Source organism: Neolamprologus multifasciatus, chromosome 19 (assembly GCF_963576455.1).
Source record: "Neolamprologus multifasciatus chromosome 19, fNeoMul1.2, whole genome shotgun sequence".
In the NCBI taxonomy this organism is placed as follows: Eukaryota; Metazoa; Chordata; class Actinopteri; order Cichliformes; family Cichlidae; genus Neolamprologus; species Neolamprologus multifasciatus.
In genome coordinates this window covers 10,377,973-10,395,906 of record NC_140457.1, presented here as the reverse complement: position 1 = coordinate 10,395,906, position 17,934 = coordinate 10,377,973, and the positions used below count along the sequence as shown (strand labels likewise).

The 17,934-nt window shown below is 39.6% G+C and overlaps 2 protein-coding genes across 4 annotated transcripts; one reads left to right on the top strand and one right to left on the bottom strand.

The window, feature by feature from the left end:
- Nucleotides 1-513: 513 nt before the first annotated feature.
- On the bottom strand, nucleotides 514-11,148 carry afg1la (AFG1 like ATPase a). The gene is made up of 13 exons (XM_085144074.1): nucleotides 10,991-11,148; nucleotides 10,450-10,655; nucleotides 8,742-8,793; nucleotides 8,540-8,641; nucleotides 7,178-7,308; nucleotides 6,985-7,084; nucleotides 4,487-4,545; nucleotides 4,295-4,377; nucleotides 4,132-4,202; nucleotides 3,938-4,038; nucleotides 3,056-3,196; nucleotides 2,856-2,966; nucleotides 514-1,114 (listed from the first exon to the last, which is right to left on the bottom strand). Exons 1-13 carry the CDS (start codon nucleotides 11,115-11,117, stop codon nucleotides 977-979), a joined length of 1,422 nt encoding a protein of 473 aa, XP_085000200.1. The 5' UTR covers nucleotides 11,118-11,148; the 3' UTR covers nucleotides 514-976.
- LOC146496017 (sex comb on midleg-like protein 4) lies at nucleotides 10,651-17,852 on the top strand. Of its 3 annotated transcripts, none has more exons than XM_085144078.1 (8): nucleotides 10,651-10,838; nucleotides 13,484-13,720; nucleotides 14,087-14,216; nucleotides 14,370-14,570; nucleotides 14,746-14,907; nucleotides 15,003-15,221; nucleotides 15,319-15,464; nucleotides 15,551-17,852. In XM_085144078.1, exons 2-8 carry the CDS (start codon nucleotides 13,490-13,492, stop codon nucleotides 15,674-15,676), a joined length of 1,215 nt encoding a protein of 404 aa, XP_085000204.1. In that variant the 5' UTR covers nucleotides 10,651-10,838; nucleotides 13,484-13,489; the 3' UTR covers nucleotides 15,677-17,852. The 3 variants fall into 3 exon arrangements, with proteins under 3 accessions (XP_085000204.1, XP_085000201.1, XP_085000202.1); XM_085144075.1 differs by lacking the exon at nucleotides 10,651-10,838 and adding an exon at nucleotides 12,262-12,643; XM_085144076.1 differs by lacking the exon at nucleotides 10,651-10,838 and adding an exon at nucleotides 12,794-13,125.
- Nucleotides 17,853-17,934: the final 82 nt, after the last annotated feature.

Here is a 17,934-nt window from a genome sequence, read left to right as displayed (position 1 = left end):
TATCAGGAGTATTGTTATTGCTAACCTCACTGTCACGTTCAAAATGAATCATTGAAATGCTGATTAAAAAAGGACATGAGATCTAATTTATGCAGAAAAACTGTGCTTGCATTGGTAACGCTTTTGTTTGTACAGGAGATATACTCATGTAGTTTTTTTTCTTCTCACTTTCACTTCCCACACAGTGCAGTCTTTGTTTCTGTAAGGCTGTGTGCATTATTGTATTTAAATAAACGGAGGATGAATGCAAGCAGAAAGCAGTTAAATATCAACCTACGCCAACACTGAAACGGTTTCATTTGTGGGGACAGATGTACAAAGCTATTGTGCCATATAAGTAATATTCAGCTGACATGGTTTGCTTTTCTTTTTCCATCTGGAGAATGAAGACACTGATGAAGAGTCAGATGGTGCCATTCATTCTCTGCAGCATCTGCAAAGCTTTCTGAGATAAACATTTCACATGCACAGGCTAAATAAATCACAACTCGAATAAACACAAAGCTGCAAATCTCCAAACCAGTCTGCTGCCATTGTATTTAGATGTGTTAAGATCATATACAACTCATTTCATTTTCAAACTGTAGTGTATCTTAAAATAGATCCAATTAAAATGTCCCTTAAATCTTCATCAAAGTCCTTTTGGATTACTTTTCCAAAAGTCGTCCAGCTGATTTCCCAGACATTAAAAAAAAAAGTGAAGTTGGACCTCAAAAATGTCACCAAGTTAAAGCAATAACTCAAAGTTCATCTTATAAATCCTCCTTAAAGTGCAATGTCGCAATAAAATGATTAGATAAGAATAAATACTCTGCACTACAATTGTACACACGCACATAGATGAGGAGTTCCACTGGGTTTGTGCTGCATAAGATGATGATGATGAGGAGGAGTGTTCAGTTCTGGGCTGTTACAGGCAGCGAGGAGTGTAGATTAAGGCGCACCAAGTTTGGTAACACTGTTTCCTTTCTAAATGTTACGCCTGTGATTTCATGCTTCTGTCTCCCTCCAGCCAATATTCTTCTGTCTGCATCTCTGTGAGTCGGGACACGGTCCTCTGGAAGGCAAATTTTTCCTCTTCGCCGCTGAAGATGGACAGACTGCTGGCTTCTTCCTGTTAGACATTGGACATGTTACAGTTTACTGAGACAGGGGAAGCCCAGTCTGTATGGCGACACACACGACTTTGGGGCAAAAAAAAAAAAGCCATTAATCAAATGGTGGCAGTCTAATAAAACGATACAACCTCCTCACTCTCAGATCTTTCATCTTTACATTTTTACACTCGTTCAGTGTTGTATTTATGGGTTTAATAGTTTCCAAATTAGATGTTCCAAAAGTTTAAAAACTGGATTTTCATGAAATTAAGTGGAAAATAAAATCTGTGGATCGACTAACTTGAATAGATAAATTTTAAGTTAATTTTGACCCAGATAGAAACACTGTTTCTATGGTAACATGCTTCATCTCTCTTCTGACACAGGAAAAAAAAACAACCTGTAGTCTTAAATGCCTTTAATTCTTGACTAAGCTACTTAACTTTTACAAACCTAAAGTTAAGTTTGCAAATCTCATAAACCAGCATTTTATTCACAATAGAGCAAACCAACCATATCGAAGGTTTAAACAATGAAAACGTTCAGTGTGAAGAAAAAAAGAACTCATTTTGAATCTGATGCGACGGCACCATGTTTATCACTGTGTAGCAATCTCTCTTCTTTTAACAACAGTTTGCAAACATCTGGAAACCGAGGAGTCCAGCAAACATTTGGGAGAGATATGTTGTCTTATATGCGATTTGAGCCTTTGGTCCTTGTGGGCGAGCATTGTGTTGCTGAAATAGGCGAGACTTTCCTTAAAAAAGACAGTGTTTAGATGGGAGTACATGCCTTTGGGCCTTGAAGATCATAAACATCCAACATTGATACAAAACTGTACCATCAACCCCCAAACGGTCATGGCACATGGCTGCCTCTCCCTCAGCCTGGTTTTTCTTTCCCACTGTCACCAAGGGGGTTCACTTGATTGTTGGGGTTTTCTATGTATTACTGTAGGGTCTTTACTCTATAATATAAAGCACTTTAAGGTGGCTGCTGTTGTGATTTGGTGCTATAAAAATAAAACTGAATTGAGCTGATTTTTAGCCTCGTCTCTTACACATGGACCTTCAATTTTACATTGAAGGTCATTATTCTAAGTTTTTCTACAATTTGTGGGTTTTTTTTGCAGATTTTATGTGAATCTCTGCCCATCTTTACTTTTGAGAAACAGCCTTTCTAAGTGCCTTTCTAACGCGCACTTTTTATACTCAGTCATGTTACTGACGTGTTGCTAATAAACATAATTAGCTGCAAATGTTCCTTCCAGCGTTCTTTTTAGTATCGCTCACTTTTACAGCCTTTTGTCATCCCCGTGGCAACCTGTTTGAGACATGCTGCTGCCATAAAATTCAACATGAGGTAATAATTTTAAGGAAATAATAAAATGTGTCAGTTTAAAAATTTTAAAGTTTTATGTTTTACTGTGAATACGATTTGGGTTTATGAGATTTGCAAATTCTGTTTTAAATGACATTTCACACAAAAATGTACACATTAATTTCCACTATTTTATGTTACTGATACACTTCAAGGATGGACTTGTATTTTTTCTAATAAAAAAAGGATTTAGGAACAAACTGATATACTGGTTAAAATGATTCTTACAGTTTACACAGTATGTGCTGACTTACTTTTAGCTGTGTGCTCTGGGTTTCATTTACTGTCAGCCGTAGGCCACAGAGGCCTTAATCATCTGTGTTTACCACCAAAATTACCCAAATCTGGTTACTTTGTGGAAACAGAGTCACAGCTTACCCTTTTCAGCCCCAGGTCATCCATCAGGATGTGGCCCTCGTCGTGACTGTGATCCCCGTCTTGTACAAAAATATCCTCCAGCGGGTGATCTGCAAGGATCACCACACGTACCTGAAACGAGACAAATTTAGTGTTAAATTCCCGTGTTTGGTGTTTTAGCGCAGATTTAATGTGCATACAAACAAATGAAGGAATCGTACCTTGTGTTCATAGAAGGCATCCACAAGCGTAATGAGCCGCCTGGCTTGAGTTTTTTTGTTTACGGTCAGCAAAGGAATGTGTCGAATGAAGACTGTGTCAAACAGCCTGGATATCTCTAGGTAGTCACTCGCTCCTAAAGGCTGGAACATTTATATTCAAACATATGTATGAGGTGTCCACAAGCAAGACTTCCCGCACTGGTTTGAGTCATTTTTTCATTTCCATAAGTTTTTCACCAAACTACACTTTGCATAAAATGTTTACTAGAAACTTCAGACTCTGCTGCTTTGTATTAGTCATTTTCTTTCTCTTGAGCATAAGCAGAACCAAAAGCGAGTCAGTCGTTTAAACAGACCCCTTTCATTTCCCATCATTGTGAAGGAAACCAACTAGACTAAAATGCAGGGAGAGGTACATAAAATAAAATACATCTGAATTTATTTGATGTGACGTTAAAGCAATAAAAACTGGTGCAGTAAACATCTGATAACAAGTGTTCGAGGGCTTTGCAGCAGGACTTTGTCATCAGTATGCAGAAAACCAGTCATACTGCAACTCTGAAAACACACGCATCTGCACGTTTTTACTAGCAATGGGAAACCAGTAGCTCAAGATTGTGGCGAGTGGTTTGCAAATTTGAAGGAAAAAAACAAAACAAAAAATACTGCACTCTTGTGGTTGAGCATACCATTGATTTCCCTTTTTAATAAGAGACTTGTGATACAAAGTCAAAACAAGCCCAATTTGTGCCATAAAATAAAGCAAACTACTTTTTCTCCCATATTAAACCTGACATACCACATAATCTAAAAATAAAAGACTGATATACAGTAATTATAACATATCATCCATCACACAGTGTGTCTGTAAAAGAGACTCACTCTATCACAAAGCTCCTCAAACGTACAGTCTACGATGGTCCCGCACGCTTTGTTCAGACGGACTTTTCTGTTGTGGACGTTCAGAACTCTTGGTCGTGTTACTGCAGAAAACATTATGTTCAGCACTTTATATAATGAGCAGGTCATCAGTAAAATGCTGCAGTGGCAGAGTGCTATTTTGAAAGCAGACTTACTGTCATTCTGTTTAAAAGCCAGCTCGTCAAACATTTTATCGAGGATCGTTTCTGCATTAGGTTCACTGGAACTGCAACAGATGTAACAGGGAAACATTAAATAGGAAAAACCACACAAAACAAAATCACCCCCCTGTCTTGTTTTACAATGAGCATTTCTTACAGGAAGTAGAGTTTTCCAGATGAGGGTCTGTTCTGTTTGCGGTAGTCAATCCCAGAGTCCAGGCGAAGAGTATGGCAATATTTCTGCAGGAGGAAAACAAACAGTTTACAGATAAATACTGTGATGTCACACGTGATAGCCTAAGCAGCAAAAGATGACTTCACTTTCTTTTTTTTTCTTTTTTTTTTATACCTGCAACACTGCAATAAAAGGCACAAAGTTGACTCTCTGCAGGCCGTTTTTATACAAGTCTGTGGAAACAGAAAGAAAAAAATCATTGTCACATTTGCTGTTATCTGGCATACATCTAAATGGCTTTCAAAGTGTTATAGAAGACCAATTACACTTTCTTGTTTTCTGTCATTTGTACACTCAAATCACATTTAAGCTTGTAAACGTGGTCAAGATGACCTGATCATGTTCAAACCAAGTGTCAGAATGAAGAAGAGGGGGGACTTAAGCGACTATGAATGTGGTGTGGTTGCTGGTGCCAGACAAGCTAGTCTATTTAAGAAACTGCTGGTCTACTGGGATATTCCCACACAATCATCTCTAGGGTTTACAGAGAATGGTCCAAAAAAAGACAAAATATGGCATGAGCAAATTCAGTGGGTGAAAATGCCTCATTGACTCAGAGCTGACTCAGGTCACAGGAAAGTGGCCAGATTGCTTTAATGTGACAAGAAAGTCAAATAACCACTTGTTACAACGAAGGTATGGAGAAGAGCATGCAGGAATATTTCCAGCACCTTGTTGGATCTATACCACGAAGAATTAAAGCAGTTCTTTCCAACCTCGTACTACCAAGGTGTACCTAATAAAGTGCTTGGTGGGTGTATACTCTATACTGTTACAATTTAATTCGGATATCGAGGTCACTGGATGTAAAATTAACCCCTGTGGGTTAAAACACTCTCAGTTTCCAACAGTTTCTCTTTACTCTTGGCTCTCTGTGGTGTCAGTGTGAGCAGATACTCGTAACATCATCGATTCAGGCTCCTAACATTATGGATTTAGCCACAAAACAGCTCAGCCCACTTGCTGTCCAAACCTTCTGCTTGAAAGGGTCAGCCAGTAAGAAGAAAGCTGGCTTAAAAGGAGGGTGAAGTGAGGTAAAATGACTCGTTTTAAACAAATGATGAATGAGTAAGACAAATAACAGTTTGACATAGCATAACTGTTACAAATTTTAAATACAGTGGTCCCTCGTTTATCGCGGGAGTTACATTCTAAAATTAACCCGCGATAGGTGAAATCCGCAAAGAAGCCAGCTTCATATTTTACAATTATTCTAGATGTTTTAAGGCTGTAAAACCCCTCACTACACACTTCATACACTTTTCTCAGACAGGCATGAAGATTTTCACACTTTTCTCTCTTGTTTAAACACCCTCAAAGTTCAAACCTTCGTAGAAAAATAAGTCCAGGATTATAGAATGAAACCAAAGATCAAACCCTGTTTTCAGGTCCAGAACATGGGAATAGAGCAGCTGCGAGAGAATTCAACATTAATGAATCAATGGTACGGAAGTGGAGGAAGCAAGAAGCATGAGTTGAGTAAAGTTTGACTTATCTGACTGTTTGGTTTCGCCTAATGTGCCTTATATTCCAAGAAATACAGTAACTTCAATGTTTTATCGACATTGTTGTGTTTGTTGGGGCGAAAACTTACAAACATACAGTACAGCACTTCAGAGTCACACTGCTAGCGATCAAAGATTTATGTAAATTTGATAAGCTGAACGCATTCTGTACTGGACAGGAGACAGGGAACGAGATTGATCGACAATAATAATAATAATAATAACTTTCTTTATAAAGCGCTTTCAAACAAAGTGCTGTACAATTAAAGAGATAAATAAAATAAAAGCGATACATAGCAATACAGGTAAAAGACACAATACAAGTTAAAAACAGTAAAAATTTAAAAACTAAAAGCCATAGAATTAAGACATGTAGGATAGGATGAACAAATGTGTCTTCAACTTAGTTTTAAAAACCTCCACAGAGCATGCCTGCCAAATATCTTGAGGGAGGTTGTTCCACAGAAACGGGGCACGAAAAGAAAAAGCACGCTCTCCAATTGTCTGTTTTCTGGCTCTAGGAACTTTTAGAAGGCCAGAGTCCTGAGATTGTAGAGCACAAGATGGAACATAAAGGTGTAAAAGGTCAGAGAGGTATGAAGGTACCAATCCGTTTAAAGCCTTGTAGGTGAGCAGCAGGACCTTAAAATCTGCTCGAACCTGACAAGGTAGCCAAAGCAGAGACCTAAGAACAGTAGTAATGTGCTCAAATTTCCCAGTTCTTGTTAAAATGCGAGCAGCTGCATTTTGCAATGGTCTACAGCCAATCAGGACGCAGAACACAATGTGCTGTAACAACAACAAAAATAAAAAGCATGCAAAATTGTACAAACAAACAAAAAAAGAAATCAGTGAAATAGCGAGGCCGCAAATCGTGAACCGCGTTATAGCGAGGGACCACTGTAACACAATATTTATTGCAGTTGTTTTTGTCAAATGATGTATGCACATGTTTACTTTAATATGATGAATAATTTCCTGAGTGTCATTATAGCTTATACATTCATGATTACAATCCCACAGGACTTGTTTTTTTATGTAAACCAAAGGAGTTTTAAGCCGTGTTAAGAACACAATTATAATCATATTACACTAGACATTACTTACCTACAGGCGGACGATTAGAAGTAGCCACAACAACAACACCGTTTAGAAACAGATTCTCAAAAAGCTGCTTGAGAATCATGGCGTCTGCAATATCAGTGACCTGAAATGTGGGTAAAGCACAACAACATGATTGTTACATGAGGTTACATGTTATAGAGACTAAATATTTTTTTACAAGATGATTTAAAAGTACCTGAAACTCATCGAAACACAACAGACAAGCCTCTTCACTGATTTCCTCTGCAACTGGAGCAATGGGATCATAAGACTTGGCCATTTTTCCTGCTTTCCTTTTTGGCATGCTCTGTTTCAGCCGATGAATCCCTGTAGATCGAAAAGATAAATGCAGTTACTGTTAATCGTAAGTCTGTAAGAATAGACAAGTATAGAGCCCAGACAAACCAAGTGGAAAATGCAAACTACCACATTCTTACAATATTATAATATTAAATATTTTATGTATAATAAGCATGCAATAGATAGGGTAACATATATTGTTTTGCACAAGACTCTTTCTCTTCTATATGGCTGTCTGCACAGGATATTGGACAAAGTTGCCATTATTAAATAATTGTTTCTGCACAACTTTCTCTCACATCGTTGTGCAGGAATTTTGCGCCCTCCCCTTTACAACATATGTTTCGTTCATTGAGGTTTGTGGGTTTTTTTGTTCATTCACAACCCTCTTAATGTCCCACCACAATATTTCAGTTAGCGTGAGGTCTGGATCATTACAACACTGATTCTTGTCTTCTTCAGCTGTTCTGTTGTAGATTTCCTGGTGTTCTTGGGATCGCTTGTTCTTGGTCCAGTTTGGACCGAGCTTTAGCTGTTGGACAGATGGCCTCACATTTGACTCTAAAATACTTTGTTATAAAGATGAATTCACAGTCAGCTCAATGAGCACAGTGCCCAGGTCCTGTGGCTGCAAAGCAAGCCCAAATAATCACCCCTCCACCGCTGTGTTTACAGTTGTTATGAGATGTTTGTGCTCATATGCTGAGTTTAATTTGCTACTTTCCTTCTTAATTGCTATGGAAGCAGTAAGGCTGTACTTAGAGTCCTCTTAAATCTTTTGTTTCACATGACTGTATGTGAAGTACTGCTTACACTGGAGGAAATACTGCAGTATTTCAAAGGTAAATGTTTTGAATCTCCACAAATCAAATCACAGAGAAATAAATTTAAAAAACAAAACTGTGTCTCATGCTAGAGCTTTTACCATTAGTGACAAGTGGATTTTAGTAAATACACAAAAATCCTTACACAGCTAAGTTTAAGTTTAGGAGTGACACAATATATCCAAATGGATTATGTACTCATGTAGAAAAAAATATACATTTGCAATCTTCTTTTACGGCACAGATACAAGAGACTTGATTTATCTGGAACAAAACTCAGTTTCACTCCAGTATTTCTTTTTGCCAATAAAACAAAGACACCTTATCTTCCCCCACATGTTCACTAGAAGCAGAGAAAGTCCAAAGTTGCATTGATAAACACAGCTCACCCCCCTTTTTCTCTTAAATGCAGCTTAACTAACAACTGTACTCACTTTTATGCACGTCCAACATAAAACCATGGAAATGAACCCTCTTTTTGTTCTCAGTCTCCACATATGAATAAAACATGTCCATGACCATCGTTTTCCCCGTGCCTGAAACAAATGAACAAAAAAAAAAAAGATCTTCTGAGTTAGGAACAAATCTTAATTTCATTACATTGAGATATGCAATTCTGTGAGTTCCATGGCTTACCAACATCACCGTAGATGTAGTAACCTTTGGGAGGCTTTGGTTTTGTGAAAAACTAAAAGATGCAGAAACAAGTAAAAATGAGCAAAAATCATCATTATAAACTAATATAGACAAATAGATGGCAAATTATTTAGGAATCTTTCACTAATTCCTTTTTTTAAAGTGTGACCTGAACAAAGCATGCCCAACACACAGGCTTTTTTTTTTAAGGGATCACACTCAGTAAGAGCGCAAGTTATGTCAACAAAGCCTACAGCTGATGAGACTGAGTAAGAAGATAAGAGAAACACTGTAGAGGCAAATTTTAAAAAGGCATGCTACTGAAATTATCAGCAAAGAAAATAAAGCATGAAAGAGAGCCGCTCTTACGTTCCTCAGACACAGTGGTAACCTGACGAATGTGAAAAACAGAGCACAGGCAGGGTGGAGTGTGTTGACAGGATGGACAAGCTGGACTAGAAAGAGTACATCAGAGGGGCAGCTCAAGTTGAGCAGGTTGGAGACAAGGTTAGAGAGGAGAGGCTGAGATATTTTGGACACTTGCAGAGGACGGACAGTGGATATATGGGATGAAGAATGTTGAATATGGAGTTTTAAGGCAGGGGGAAAAGAGGATGACCACAGAAAAGATTCATGGATGCAGAGGGTTGGTGTGGCAGAAGAAGATGCTAGGAGCAGGGTGAGATTTAGGCAGATGATCTGCTCTGGCAACCTCTAACTGGAGGAGCACCAGAAGAAGATGAAGACAAAGTAGTAAACTGAAAAACCACGTTTCACACGTCATCATTAACACTGGACTTTCTGTGTTAATGTTTTTGAATGTGAAACGGTCACATGTAGAGCAGCACAGTGGTGTAACTGTTAGCACTGTTGTACCCTGGGGCCTTTTCAGTTTAATGCATGGTTATTTATATTGCACCAAATCAAAACAGCAGTCACCTCAAGGCACATATTATCGTAAGACACCGTTTTCATGTGCTCAAACGGCTTCTCTCCGGGTACACCAGTGTCAAGTGGGAATTGAATAAGCAGAAAATGGATGGATGGATGGATGGATGGATAGATGGACAGGAAATAGGGAAAATATATGAAATTTATGGTATGTAACATTGCCAAAGGGACCCCTGTATATATAATCCATCCATCCTCTTTCACTTATCCAATTCAGGGTTGTGGCCTACCCCAGCTGCCATAGTTGAGCACAGGGCTAACACATGTGAGCTACCACTCACAAGCACACCTATGAACAATTTAGAATTACTGGTTAACCTAACCACGCTAGGAAGCCGAAGTACCCAGAGAAAAGATACAGGGACAAGGGGTGAAGATGCAAACCCCACACAGAAACGCTCTGGCAAGATGGTGGATTCAAAGCCAGGACCTTCTTGCTGTGAGGCAACAGTGCTAACCCTCCCTCCACTACAGCCACCCACCTGAGTACCTTAGGTCTGAATACCTAAGTATCCTTATGCAAGCTGCCCCATTCATTGGAGTGTGAATGCTACACAATAACAGCATTTTATCACTCCAAAACCTTTGTGATACTCTGTGATGCAAAAACACTTCATAATTTGGATAATAACCAAGTTAAAGGCTGAGTAAAGTTGGACAAATGTAAAGATTAATCTTTAATATTGCCAACATTGTAAACCACGTTGCTGCACTAATAATCACTTAATATTATTATATTCTACCTTCTTCTACCTACCCTGGAGAAGAGAGATGTCGGGGTGTTGCTGTATCCTCTCAGAGTTTTGTGCAGCTCGTCCAGTTTCTGCATCACCGCTTTCTGGTGCTCATCCTCCCGCAGCGTCCCATCTCTGACCAGCCCGGTGTAGTGATCCAGGGGGCCGCTGAAGCCGGCGGCGCTAACACCGCTCTCCTCCTCCGCCTGCCGGACTTTCACAGAGTAGCCTTAAAAACCGTAACAACATGCACGTTACCGATAAGTTAGCTCTCCGCAAAGCTTTAGATCACTACGACAACGATTTTTGTGTGATTCGGACAGTAACGATAACGTTGCTCTGGTGGGCGAATAACTAGCGGGTAACGACTCTGACAGCTCAAAGGGCAGGAAAAACCGACAAGCATAACAAGGTAAGTTTGTACAAAACCTCAAAAATATGCATTATATCAGGTTAACGTGGAAAAGCGTACACAATTATGTTAAGTAAAAGTAGGACAAGGTTATGATTAGAGCCGCGGACGGTTACTTTAAACAGTCTAAACTGGCTGAAAACAAACCTCACCTCTTCTGTAGAACTCGCTGAGAGATTTCAGCAGCTTTCCGGAGGAATGTTGCTCTTTAAAAAGAAGCCTTAAGCCCAAAGAAGCTGAGGGTGACATCTTCATAGACAGCGGTACGCGCGCCGCCATCTTGGATTCAAATTCTGTCAATCAAACTTTATTAGCAATAACATTTTCCGTCGCTTTTCGGCCAACAGGAGGCGACAATTCACCATGCCAGATTATTTAACAGCACCTTTCATTATATACTGTCCGTATAAAAATAAATACGAAAAACGTAACTAAAATAATATTGCATTTTAATTATGCGTAGTAAATGTGCTATTGCATCCTAAAAATACATTTTCAAAGGCTATATTATTATTGCGTGTTGCCACTTTATAATGTTATACACTTAATACATCTCTGGGGTTTCGGCTAGTAGTCAGGCAAAAGAAGACCTCTAAAAGCATCACGTTCAGCTCTGGGAAATTGTGTGTTGTTCGGGATAATTACTTAATTTAAAAATGTATTGCTAGATAATTTCTTGAATAATTAAAAAAACCTAATTTACCTAAATCTCACGGCTGCACGCACACCTGATTTGTCCTCTGTGACTGTAATATCAAGCGCAGCAGTATCATTGACTTCACTGTATGACTGTAGGGGGTAAATTAATGCTAGATATAGTCTTTCTTCGCCCACCCGAAGTAAAAAAAAAAAAGCGTTTATTCAAATTAATGAGTAATACATTTGAAACACAAAATGATAAAACATGCGATCTTCACAGCAAAAACCCACATGGAATTCTGTAAAATCTTCATATTTTCACAATAAGATTTTAATGTTAACATGATTATTTTGGACAGCAGCTATTTATTTTATTCACTGTAACATATCACAAGTAACAGTAAAAAAAAATGGGTCCGATTTCCTGCAGCTCCAGCAGCTCCCTGGTGTTGTTTTTACAAACAGAAAGCCCAAATATATTCAGCGTGCTCTCATGCATAACAAAGAAAAGCCCTGATTCCTCTCATCTGGAAAGCTCGAAGCAGGGATTTTTAAAACATTTTTTTTATAATCTGGGTCATTTTTACTTAAGAACACGACTAAGATGATCATTTTGATAGACGTTATAGGTTGATGAATTTATCAACAATTCACCAAAGAGCTAAATATAATTTAAGTATAAACAATTTAAAAGGTCACAACAACGCTGAAACAAAAAAAATAAAGAATCGTGTTAAAAATAAATAAATAAATAACAAATATTTAATTTTTATATCAACTGACAGATGCAAATCTGTTTTGGGTCTAATTGTGCCTCCGAAGCACTGAGCTTGGGCTGCAGACAAAACATGGCAGACAACTGTCAGGGCTTACAGGCTTGTTGCCATGACAACAGAGGAGCACTTCTCCCTCTCTCCGTCTCTCTGTCTCTTTAATGCACACACACACTGTCACTCGCTCTCTGTCTGTCTCTGTTGTACACACACACACACACACACACACACACACACACACACAAGCACACAAGCACACAGACATATATACAGTATTACAGTGGAATCCGCCTTGCTCTGAGATCTGTGCTCTGCTACTGGTAGCAGAAGAAAATATAGGAACCACAGCACGGAGCGTAGGGATACTCCACATCTTCACATCTGCTTTGGATGGTGAGTGCCTGCTGACCGGTTATTGTTTGTTTACATGCTGCATCCTTTCACAAATCTCTTCAAAATACATTTGGAGGCATTGCAAATGGCTTCTTTCCGGTTAGTTGTGCTGCTGCTGGGGGAGGGGGGGAGGGAGGGTATTTCTTTGCTACTTCTTGTTTCCTTTCTCTTATTTTAAGAATAGGCTGGAAGCTGTCATGATAATGGTAATTCATAGCTGGGTAGCCATGGTGAAGTCAATTTCCCCCCTCCCTCTGCCACTGCTGAATGCATTAGTCTAATGAGATGTCTGCAGCCTGTGTGCCCAGGAGCAGCAGCACAGCAGCAGCAGCAGCAGCGGTGTGTTAACCAAAGGGAGACTAAGGGGGGCAAAAAAGCAAGATGGCTTTTCCTGCACTGCATGGGATTTAAATTTGTAGTTGCCTTTAGGCTCCTGGGATTTAAAACAAAAGGTTGTGGGCTTTCACAATAGAAGATAGCAGGTAATAGTCGCCCCTCCCTCTCTCAGGTTTATTAGTGTGTTACGAGTGCAGGATGGAGGTGCTTCCACCACGGCACATGCATGGCTGCCTTTGTGTGTTGTTTGATTATTATGGTGCTCAGCTAAATGCAGTTTCTCTCAGCACATTGCTCGGCTGAGTTTTCTGCAGTCTCCTAGTGTTTGGATGTTACTGTTGGTACACCTTTGCCAATTGCGTCTGCTTCCTCTGAATTCATGCTAATGCTGCACTCTAGTATGCAGCGGCTAAGGAGGAGTATTGATGTGCAACTAAAGTGCATGTTTTCAATGCGTTTCCCTTGCCCTTGTTTGAGCTCACTCATTGTTTCCTTTGTGTCCAGCTACAAATGAGCGTACCTGCAGTGACGGCACAGAAATCAGACGGCAACAACGGTGAGATGCAATCAGCTGCAGTGGCTCCCTCCTTCATCCCCAGCCAGGCGGGGAAGATACCGGGCAGGAAGAGAGGGAGACCTCCGCTCCGCAATGTCGCCAAGATGGATTTTCCTAATCGCTACCCTGAATCGCTCCCTCCACTCAAAGTGCCCAAGAAGAGGGGGAGAAAGCCGGGCTTCAAGGTCAGCCAGATGGGAAAGGGGAAGGGGGCTGGTGGATGAGTTGTAGTGTGTGTGTGGGTGCAGTGTGTTTAAAAATACATGCGTACACAGACAGGGAGACTCCATGCCCTTCAGATTTTGTGGGATCCCAGCATAAACAGAGTTGGAGTTAACATCTGTGAGGCTTTGTTCTGTTGTGTTATGGAATTATTTTTTAGCCTAAAGAGGACATTATTATCAGCACATTTGTTTTCTTTTCATACAGGCCAAAGCATGAAAACTACAATGTTAAACAATCCTAATCCTCCCTGCATGATTTAGTGTGCATAAATAAATGATATTTTAAAAACAGACATAGCAATACAAATCCCCCTTCTTCCTCTCCAGCTCAAACCCAGGATGGTGATGACACCACTGGCTATTTCTCCACCCAGCAGCACCCCAGAGCCCGATATGAGCTCCATTCCTCAGGATGCTGCCACCATCCCCCACTCTGCCACGCCCCAGGTGCTCACAGGTAAAATACAATACGCTGTTAATCCCACTTAAGAAGCTTTAAAGTGCTTTTCTATTAGCTTAAAGACAAAAAAAAAGCATATGATCTCTTTTTTCCCCTTATGTTTTTCTGCTATTTCTCCTTTCCTTCGTTTTCTTCATTTGTGTTTTCCAGTCTGTATCTACATCAACAAGCAGGCGAACACTGGGCCCAACCTGGACAGGAAGAAGATCCAACAGCTTCCCGATCACTTTGGGCCCGACAGACCCTCTGTGGTGCTTCAGCAGGCCGTTCAGGGCTGCATCGACAGTGCTTTCCAGCAGAAAACGGTGTTCACTCTCCTCACGCAAGGCTACGGAGGAGAAAAAATATCAGGTGTTGTACAAAGACCCCCTTCAGGTGTTGTTATCTGTTTGTTTAATAGCTTCATTAGCACACTCCCTAAGGTGTTACTGAGAGAGAAAAAAAATATTAAAGGTTTCATTGTCTGACTTATAAGAAACTTTTGTCTAAGCTGCATTTCAAGTGGTCTTCTGTTTTGCTCTTCCAGCCACATTTGATGGGAAGCAGCATCTTCTGAGCCTCCCCGTGGTGAACAGCATCGACTATGTGCTTCGTTTTCTGAAGAAGCTCTGTCGCAGCTTGCACTGTGAAAACCTTTTCAGTGATCAGCCCATTACACAGCACAGCGGTGGCTCCTACCAGTCAGATGGTACTTCCAAATTAAGTTCTTGAACTAATATAAACAAATACTTTGAATCTGTGGGGGATTTTTATCACTAACAGAAGTCTCCATCATTTCTTTAGCTGAAACATCAATGGCTGATGACTACCATTTAGACCAGTCAGATGGCAAACGCTACTCCGTTGACCCTGGCGATTCCGCTTTCAGCTCCATAAGTTCGTCCTACTCACCAAAGTCCACCTACGGGTTTCGCTCTTCACAGCAGTTCTCTAATGGCTCAGCCTCCATGTGCAGGCAGTCATCCACCAGCCCAAACGCGTTCCCGGAGAGCAACAGGACAGGTATGACACCATCAAGAGATAAATCAAGCATTGATGCGGCCTTTATTTTTCTGAGGTACAAGAGTAACTCTCCATCTTTCATTTGTTCTTTCTTGAGGTTATAATGTGTCTTCAGAATCACAGGAGTCCAAGGCTCCGCCCAATAAAGACCCATCCACCTGGTCTGTGGAAGATGTTGTATGGTTCATCAGGGATGCAGATCCCCAGGCTCTAGGTCCTCACGCAGATGTCTTTAGGAAACATGTAAGTGTTATGCTGCTGATTTACCTGGCTAGACTAAACCTCAGGTCCTCACTGAGTTTCACACCATCTTCCTCTGCCTTTCACAGGAGATAGATGGAAATGCTTTGTTACTCTTAAAGAGCGACATGATCATGAAGTACCTCGGACTCAAGCTGGGGCCGGCCTTGAAGCTTTGCTACCACATCGACAAGCTTAAGCAGACTAAGTTCTGAAAACTGACTACAGTTTATTAACCTCTTAAATCCAGCAGGATATTTGAGGAAGGTCACATCTGGGGAAGGCAGGTCTGTTAGCCAATGGGAAGAAAGTAGAGTCATGAGGTTTGCCACTTCATTTAGAGTTCCCGGAAGTAAGGTGGATCTGTTCCTTATCTGCCCCAAAAGTATAAAAGCAAATCAGTTATATGAACTACTGAATAACTGTATTGTTTCAGTCTTTCATTTATCTCTATCATAAAGGTATTTGTTGGTAACTTTAGCACTTTAACATTAGCAAGGTCACACCACAAGACCGTATCCATCTAAATTCTGGAAATGTTAGGTTGATTAACTAGTATCACAGATTAGTTTGGTTCTTACATCGTAAAAATCTGCACATATTGATTTTTTCTTTAAAGTTTCTATATCAAACATGATAACGAGCATCATTTAATAAGCTTATTATTAATTTGGAGTTATTTTTATGGTCACCATATTCAGGTCAACTTAAATCTTTTAACTCCAGTTTTGGTCTCCACCACCTCCTAAAATTTAGAGGCTCCTTTTTGTTCACTGTTGGGCTCCTAATTCTGACTGTCAGCCCTTTAGTGCTGAGCAGATGAAGTATAAATGGGTTGTTTAGAGACTCTTCACTCAAATCTGTAGTGGCAAAAAATTACGCTATGAAAAGAAGAAGCTACTTTCAGCTACTCCCTTATTCACAAAGGTCTCCACGTGTTTGTTTTTTACACCAGATTCCCTTCCTGACATCCTAAGGCACCTAAGGGATTTGTGTCTCCTTCCAGGATTAAACTGGGGATCTTTAAGTTGTTAGGTGACTGCGTAAACCACTGCACTATGCTATGAGATTGACCCAAAATAGCCAGACAACTAAACACTAAGCAAACACTGTGTAAAGGTAAATAAAGCCAAGAGGCGCTGACGATTCAGTCGCTGCATCCATTGTGCACTACAGCCAACCACCTCATACTGATAATAAAATACTCGGGGGCAGAGAGACTCAAACATTTTGACTTTGAACTGGTGCACCTCAGACCTGGACAGCTTACTCCCTTGCCATTGGCTTACAGAGCAGAAATTTTGCTAAGTTTCCCAGAGTTACGATTCATCCCTTCCTCTTGTCTTATGTCTGGCATAAAGTTTGATCTAAACCCATCATATTGTGGAATACATCCTTCATACGCATTATATAACATATTTGAATCATTAAAATCTCTTTTGTCTCACAAACCTTCATTGGCAGAACATCTGTCTGCTGCAGATTATATATACAGTATATCCGTCATCAGACAAGCAATGTATAACAGAAAACACTTTATACCATAAGAAAGTCTCATTTTGTCAAATGTCACTATCAGATCTCGTTTTCTCGTTTACCAAACATATCTATGAGTGTATTTAAAAAAACGGTGCATTAAAGACTAGGTCGCTTTTTGATTGAGAGATTTAGAAAATCATTTTTGATACTATTTTTTCACATTACTGTATGATGAAAAAGTAATGTTCCCATTGAATTTGCCTTTCTTTTTTTAATTATAATTTTCATATTAAAAACAGTACAGCCTAACAAAAACAGAACAATAGCCTACACAGAAGGACAGCAGCTCTCTTGTACATACACATATAAAGAAAAGTGAGAGCTTTGTGAACGTGATATATTAATGTTTTAATATGCAAGATTGTTACACGCCGCCTATCTCCATAGCCTCTTTATGTACAGTCATAAGAACATTTTTTTTAAATTATATGTTTCTATGTTTTTATTGAGCATCAGTGTTGATACACAAGTTGTCAGAACACACGAAACACTTAAATGTTATACTGAGAAAACCCAAAAGGCCATGTAAATGGGTATATAAGATGATATTGCTTTTGTATACCACTTTTGGTGTACAGTATGCATCCTTTTTTAATCAATTAACCTTTGTAAGTGAATGCTGCTGTAAAGATATTCCATGTAAGCCATGCCTAGTGAGATCAAACTAAGCTGTTTTATTTTGAAAGTCACTATGAATAAGACTTTTAGAGAAAGCTGAGTGGATCAGTGCTCTATACCGGTGCTAAAAGTTATCAACGTATTCAACTGTTTGCTTTTGTGTTTGTGAGATGTAAAGGAAAACATATGTGTATGCTGTATTGTATGTGAGCATTAAATTAAGAAGTCAAATAACCGGAGGTTATGTTAGAGTTATTGTAACACAATATTCGAAGGGCCTGGTTGCCTTTGGCTTGTAGAACATCAGTTAGCACAA